Source organism: Lepidochelys olivacea (assembly GCF_965140295.1).
Source record: "Lepidochelys olivacea isolate rLepOli2 genome assembly, chromosome: 7".
Taxonomy (NCBI): Eukaryota; Metazoa; Chordata; order Testudines; family Cheloniidae; genus Lepidochelys; species Lepidochelys olivacea.
This window is the reverse complement of record NC_140417.1, coordinates 85,148,291-85,156,109: the sequence shown is the minus strand read 5'-3', so window position 1 is coordinate 85,156,109 and position 7,819 is coordinate 85,148,291. Positions and strand designations below refer to the sequence as shown.

The window sequence follows — 7,819 nt, the reverse complement described above, 5'->3', positions numbered from 1 at the left end:
GTGGTGTTGTTTCTCTTTCTTTTAAAAGCACTTCAATGTTGGGTCAAATAACAGCGGATCGGGTCGGTTCACTTATTTCCGCTGCAAGGAAGGAAGGAAGGAGGAAGGAAAGGGGGTGTGGGGGGGAGATGAAGAAGGTGAGGGGAGGCTCAGAAGGAGGGGCTGGGCAGCGCTCTCTGCCCCGCTGCTGGAGCACAGCTGTTGCAGCTGTGGCGGGGAGACGGCGCATGCTCAGGAGGCGGCCGGCGCCAGGGGTTGTCTCCCTGCGGTGGGGCAGCCGCCTTGCAGAGCTCGGCTCCCCCAGGGAGGCAGGCGGCGGGGTCTCTCCGAGGCGGTGAGAGCACCGCCGGCTCCCCGCGCGCCGGGTGTGTGCCTGGAAAGACAGAAAGTTGATGAGCCGGAGCCAGAGGCTGCTGCAGCGTGCGCGGCCGGTGCGCTCTGCCCCCGGCCCGGTGAGTGCGGGGGATGCTGGCGGCCCGGTGAGTACCCCACGCGTTTCCGGGAAGCCCCTTCCTGCTGCCGCTTCACAGCGCACCGAGGGCCGGAGGGGAGCCGCAGCTGCCTCGGGTTAGATGCACAAGCTTCCCAGAGCCCCGGAGAGGAGCGTGGCTGCTCTAGCTGCTGCACCGGGGCCAGTGCCTCTTTCTTCCCCGGCTCTGCGGCCGCTTGGGGGTTTCTCTCGCCGCCGCATGGGGCATTTGCGGGAGGCTGGGTGGGAAGGGGGAGCTGGCTCGCGGGCAGGACATTCCACGCTGCAAACTTTCCTCCAGCAAAAAACCAGGTTTGAGGAAGGTTCCTGTGTGTGCTGCTCCGCTCGGGCAGTCTCTGGTATGCTCTCTTCCCCCTCCTGCAACACCACGTCCCTCTGGTCAGACACTGGGTTGATTGTCCTCTGTCTTGCCCCATCAAAACGGTAACTCGGTAGCGCCCTAGCTGGGTGATCATCTTCTTCCCCAAGTTATATAAGTGTCAGTCTTGCTCCTTTCACATGTAATAATACCCGTTTCGCTAAATATATTGGGAAAAATATTCCAAGCCTCTCTTTGGAATGGCTGATAAAATCAAAAAGAACAGGAGTACCTCTGGCATCTTAGAGACGAACAAATTTATTAGAGCATAAGCTTTTGTGGGCTACAGCCCACTTCATCAGATGCACAGAATGGAACAATTTATATATATATATATATACACACACATACACTCACAGATAAATTGGAAGTTACCATACAAACTGTGAGAGGCTAATTAGTTAAGATGAGCTATTATCAGCAGGAGAAAAAAACTTTTGTAGTGATAATCAAGATGGTCCATTTAGACAGTTAACAAGAAGGTGTGAGGATACTTAACATGGGGAAGTAGATTCAATATGTGTAATGACCCAGCCACTCTCAGTCTCTATTCAAACCCAAGTTAATGGTATCTAGTTTGCATATTATTTCAAGCTCAGTAATTTCTCCTTGGAGTCTGTTTTTGAAGCTTTTCTGTTGCAAAATTGCCACCCTTAAATCTTTTACTGAGTGGCCAGAGAGGTTGAAGTGTTCTCCTACCGGTTTTTGAATGTTATGATTCCTGATGTCAGATTTGTGTCCATTTATTCTTTTGCGTAGAGACTGTCTGGTTTGGCCAATGTACGTGGCAGAGGGTCATTGCTGGCACTCTATGTTCCATTCTACGCATCCGATTAAGTGGTCTGTAGCCCACGAAAGCTTATGCTCCAATAAATTTTGTTAGTCTCTAAGGTGCCACAAGTACTCCTGTTCTTTTTGCGGATACAGACTAACACGGCTGCTACTCTGAAACCTGATAAAATCAAACCACCCAGACCTATTTTGAAACTTCTGCAGCAGAGGGAAATGAATGTGATTAGTGGGTTTGGCATTTGTGTTGTATTTGGAGATACAAGCAGGGGCACAACATTTTGCATTCAGGATCCTCTTGAAAGAGTTACCCCTATACCAGTCCCCATTGTGTATTCTTTGTCCGCATCGCTCTACCGGATATACCTTTGACCAGCAGGGTAGTTCAATTTTTGTGCCCCTTCAGTTGTTGGCCACTCAATTATCAATGATATAAGGGATGTCAGTGATGTGTGGCAGAGTGTTTATGACAGGGGTGGGCAAACTATGGCCCACGGGCTGGATCCTGCCTGCGAGCCGTTTTAAGCCAGCCCGCGAGCTCGTGCTGAGGAATGGGGTCTGGGGCTTGCCCTGCTCTGGCGCTCCATCCACGGTGCTGTGTCGGGGGCCGCACCACATGGCTCGGCCCTGCTCCGGTGCTCTAGCCAGGGCGCTGGGTCAGGAGCTGCTCCGGCGCTCCAGACAGGGCGCTGGGTCAGGGGCCGCACCACGCGGCTCCTGGAAACTGCGGCATGGCCCCCGTTCCAGTTCCTATGTGCTTCAATGGGAGCTGCAGGAGTGGTGTCTGCGGATGGGGCAGCGTGCAGAGCCACCTGGCTGCACCTATATGTAGGAGCCGGAGAAGGGACATGCCACTGCTTCCGGGAGCTGCTTGAGGTAAGCGCTGCTCAAAGCCTGCACCCCTGAGCCTCTCCACTCTCCCCACCTCCCTGCTGCAGCCCTGATCCCCCTCCTGCTCTCCAAACTCCTTGATCCCAGACTGGAATGCTCTACTGTACCCCAAACATCCCCAGTCCCACCCCAGAGCCTGCACCCCCAGCTGGAACCTACACCTCTTTTTGCACCCCTCCCCCAACCCTGATCCCCCTCCTGCATTGTGAACCCCTCGGTCCCAGCCCAGAGCACCCTCCTAGACCCCAAACTCCTCTTAGGCCTAGATCCACAAAGGTATTGGGCTCTTAACTTCCATTTAAATCAGTGTGTATCCCCCCCTACCTTCTCCAGTAGAAGCACTTGTGCCACCATCCAGAAAGGCAGAGTACCAGACATAATCTTTGATTCTGTATTCTGCACGTGTTTGAACAGAGTTGTATTTAGTGGTTAAAATTATACATACTCCTTACACAGTTTTAAAACAAACCCTAAACTCTGATGATATTGATTTAAGAGGACACAGTCTAAAAACTGCTGATTTTGTTAATGAAGTTCCCCTCCATCCTGAAAACATTTCCACTGGCGTACTTATCGAATTATTGTACAATACATTTCCTGAGCAGAAATACCTATGTAGATATCTGAAGTGTGCTTTATGGGGGATGGCCTTACTTTAACTTTCCAACAGGGGTCACTACAGGGCAAACAACATTCATAGAGATTATAGTGTAAAAACAACTACTATTGCGGGCAAAGGCCTGAATAGAATATTTTAAAATAAAATTGCAAGTTAAAGCATTATGTTTTAAATTTATGAACTACAAGTTTTAAGTGGTGTAACAAAAAGGTTTATAGAACACACTTGACAGTGTTTCTCAAATTTGTAACTGAAGCAAGTCTGGAAGTATCCATACACTCTGCTTCAATAACAACTTTAACATTATTAATGAAGTGGTTGGTTTCTGAGTTGTTTTGAGGTTGTGGAATCTATGTAATCCACAATCTGGAAGCCTTAGATTTCTCTGTAGACATAATGCTGTGCCTGGTCTGTTTTCATTATTCATTCTGGCTAATAGAATTGATGGGATCAGCTGCCATAATTTCATACAGAGATACTTGTCCCTTTTGCAGAGGGCTAAATAGGAGAATGGCAACTTCAGCCTTGAACATCTTGCTTCTCTCCTTTTCCTAAAAGAAATTCCACCACAAATAAGCAAACCCCCAACTACAAAACAATCTTTATTGCTCCTGGTGGAAAAAAATCAATGTTCACATCACAGCAGGAGTCAAATGAATTTACATCAGCCATATGAATCTGGAACTGCTCATTGTCATGGAATGGTGAATATTTTGGAAAGTTCCTGAATGAATGTGATGCAATTACACATTCTTCCTGTTGTGAAAACGACAGCTTTATGCTAAGGCCATGTCTACACTACCACTTATGTCAGCAAAACTTATGTCGCTCAGGGGTGTGACTATTCCACCGCTCTGAGTGATATAAATTGTGCCAGCATAAGTGCTAGTTTGCACAGCGCTATGTCAACGTGACAGCTTCTCCTGTCGGCATAAAGCGTCTTCGCCACACATGCTGTAGCGGCGCAGCTGTAAGTGTAGACATCCCTGTGTCAAATGATGAATAGCAGTTTAAGGAAACAGGTGCATGTTGCCCTGAGAAGGAGAAGCCTTTTGGAATGAGACCAAATGTATTATTTTGAAAGAGATACAGTCCTTTCCATTTTTGATAGGCCCCTGACAACCCTATTTACACCTCACCCTTGAGTTTTCATATTGCATCCCCTGCCACTCTGGTGTAGACGCCTTGTGGAATGTATTAATTCAGTTGTTCAAATAGCCAGAGGAATCGTTGAATGGCTCCGTCGGCTGCTAGAAGCTTGGAATGTTGTTTGTCCCAGTTCCTGCTGGCCTTGGGAGTAGAAGATTGGGAATTGAACCCAAATCTGCTGCATGGCCATGCAGTGCACTGGGGTTGTCTACAGGTAACTTACAGTCAGTCATGCTTCGGAAATACTCAAATCCACACACCTGTAGCATCGTAGAGCAACTCATTGTGCATCTCATGCTGGCTGCAGGGAATTATGATCCTTGATTTACTGACTATTGCTCAGTTTCCTTGGAGTTGCTTGCTGCTGCATTTCAGAGTAGCAGCCATGTTAGTATGTATCTGCAAAAAGAAAAGGAGTACCTGTGGCACCTTAGAGACTAACCAATTTATTTGAGCATAAGCTTTCATGCGCTACAGCATGCATCCGATGAAGTGAGCTGTAGCTCACGAAAGCTCATGCTCAAAGAAATTTGTTAGTCTCTAAGGTGCCACAAGTCCTCCTTTTCTTTTTGCTGCTGCATGAGTCTGCTAAAAAGATGTACAATAAGCTATGTTGTCTGCATTCTGTTCCTCTAAATTTGGTCTTCTTGTTCACTTTCTCCTTTCTTGTTGAGGGATGGTATTGAGGATAAAGAGTTTCTGGGGCTACTGCAGTATTCATAATAAACCATGGAAATAACATGGATGGGTGATGGCCAGTCATTATATAGCTGCCTCAGATAACATCATACACATGGATGAATTTCACTGAAGTTTGTTGTTTTGGCAATGCCCTTGGCAGAATTCTATGCATTATCTATACGTTATCTTGTATAGCATTCAAGTCCCTTAAAGGAACATTTTCAATATGAAAATCACATTTCCATCTGAAAATATTGTTCCTACCAATTCTTGTTATGGGTAACCCCACAGATAATGAGGACAGAGCAGGCCTGGAGAAAAAGTGTACATTTCTCTGTTTTCTGTTGCTCTGTGCATTTGGTGGCACTCTGTTTCACTGTTCTGTTGAGGCCCATGCAGTGCTCTGTGCACCGGCGTAGCGCTCACATGCATGCTCCATTAGACTCTGCAATTCGGTTTTCTGCAGTAGGAGCATCAGCAAAGCTGGCCTTTCGGTGCTACTGTTATTTAAATTAAAAAAAAAAAAAAAAAGGTAGTGACACGCATTCCAGTAAAAAAGACTAGAAGTTATATTATATAGAAAATAATGTGGTGTGCACATCAGCATGCTCAAATGGATTAAGTCCAGGCAAGTTTAATATTTAAGTCTCCCCATTCTTAATAGTTTTGGATTTGATTGCACCCTCTATAATTTGCAGTTGCTTTTGTTATAGATAGGGCTCCCTGCCCAGGCCTTGTCAATAATGGATTTTTATGGATTGGTTTTAAAATCATTGCCTAGAGGATTGAATAATAATAATAAAACCTCTGGGGTTCAGAGGATGGGGGAAATATCAAATTCCAAATAGCTGTTTTTAAATAGCAGATAAAACACACATTTGGTTTGCTGACAAAACCTTTTTATAGAACTTTAACTTCACATATCCTCTCTTCCATTTTCAAGTATTTGAATATGAAGATTTCTTTTCATATATAAAGTTTGTTAAGCTCTTCTCTTTTTTCAGCACTTGAGCTTCATAAATAGTATCATGGCACAAAATCTATGAGAGGAAAGCTCTGTTGCTTAGAAACAGTCTGGCAACAGACCCAATTTAAAAAAAACAGAGAGAAAAAAGGCAAGACAAAAACACGCTCCCTCCTCCGCTAAAAGGGGATGGTTGAAAAAATTCTGAAATGTTAGCAAAAATTTTGGGAAAGAATAAACAGGAAAAGTGTTGGTGACATTCTTGCAAATTCCTTTCTTTCTCTACTTCCTGCCCATTTTTAACCAGTTAACGAGTTTGTAATTTTTGTCTAAATTTGAAGGAAAAAGGGAAATATTGCAATTTCCCCCGTTTCTTTCTCAACCATTTCTACTGCTAAAGTTTCTCCAGGGATTGATGTTTTCTGTAGTGTAATAAACCAATGATCTAGTTTGGTTAGCTCAGACAATCGAAAAATGGGTGTAAATTGGAGGGAGGGGAGCTGGTGGAGTGACAACTCAACACTTTCTCGTGATTCTTAAAGAAGAAATGATGAAAAGTGATCTTGAAGCTAAAAGGCTAAAATGTCCAGTGTTTCTTCCTGGATTGTAAACTCTTTGGGGGTGGGACTTTTTGTTCTCTTTGTACAGCATCTAGCACAATAGGGTCCTTGGTCTGCGACTGGGGCTTCTAGGTGCTACCAGGACATAAGTAACAAATGAATGAGGGGCACATTAGGTTTATTTTGATTTTGCTAATTTTTTTACGTTTACATTTTTTATCTTATTGTTAATGTTATGTTATTCTTGATAAGACAATATAAATACAGGAGTGTGTGAGAGAGAGATATGATCACAAAGAGTTTTACAAACTGTATAGAAATTTCCTCCCCCTCCCCTCCGAAAAGCAATTAGATTTGGGATACAATGCAGCAGCTATTTAATGTTTATATTATTATATACTATGTCTTTTTTCCTTTGAAAGTTCTTCAAAAATTCTACTACATTCCTAACATATTCTGCCCTTGTTGTTATGCTTCTGTGGTTCCCACCAGCAGATTAAAATGTGATATTTTTTCCCACCTCTGTTACATTCTTACACCTTCCTGTTGGTAGTTTTCCCTGTTGCCCTTACATGTAATGTACACTTTTGTTTACATCACCACTGAATTTGGCCCATATGTCTAATTCTTGTCTATCACTTAATTTTCAAAGGAGGATTGTAAATGTTTTGGCTTATCAGTGAGTGTGTATTCTTTGTGGAGAACTTAATGAAAGCTCAAGATTTTTATCTCTTTCCTATTTTTTCTTGTTTATTTCCCCATGGAAGCTCAGTTCAGAAGCACCACCTAGTTTTGCAGGGGAGGGTCTTGCTTTCTAGTCCATTCTCTAACTGGGGCACTGCAGATCAGTGGTTTTCAAACTTTTTTTCTGGGGACCCAGTTGAAGAAAATTGTTAATGCCCACGACCCAGCAGAGCTGGAGATGAGGGGTTTGAGGTGTGGGAGGGGCTCAGGACTGGGGCATAGGGTGTGGGGGTGAGGGCTGTGGGGTGGGGCTGGGAACGAGGGATTCAGGGTTTGGAGGGGGCTCAGGGCTTGGGCAGGGGGTTGTGGTGCAGGAGGGGGTCAGGGCTCTGGGCTGGGGGTGCAAGCTCTGGGGTGGGACCAGGGATGAGGGATTTGGGGTGCAGGAAGGGGCTCTGGGTTTGTGGGGGGCTCAGGGTGAGGCAGGGTTTGGGGCATGGGGTTGGGGCACGGACTTACCTCCGGCGGTTGCCAGACAGTGGCACAGCGAAGGTTTTAGAGGCAGGCTTCTCGCCTGTTCTGGTACTGAGGACCATGCTGCACCCTGGAAGCGGCCAGCAGTGGGTCCGGCCCC

General features: G+C 45.6%; 1 protein-coding gene across 2 annotated transcripts in view; it reads left to right on the top strand.

Moving 5' to 3' along the window:
• The first annotated feature begins 236 nt into the window (after positions 1-236).
• The window catches only part of PALD1 (phosphatase domain containing paladin 1), a 193,205-nt gene continuing 185,622 nt past the window's right edge, over positions 237-7,819 (top strand). For both annotated transcript variants that reach the window (XM_084635426.1, XM_084635428.1), the window contains exon 1: positions 237-479. In XM_084635426.1, the coding sequence (XP_084491552.1) occupies positions 466-479 (14 nt within the window). In that variant the 5' untranslated portion in view covers positions 237-465. The remainder of the gene's footprint in view (positions 480-7,819) is intronic.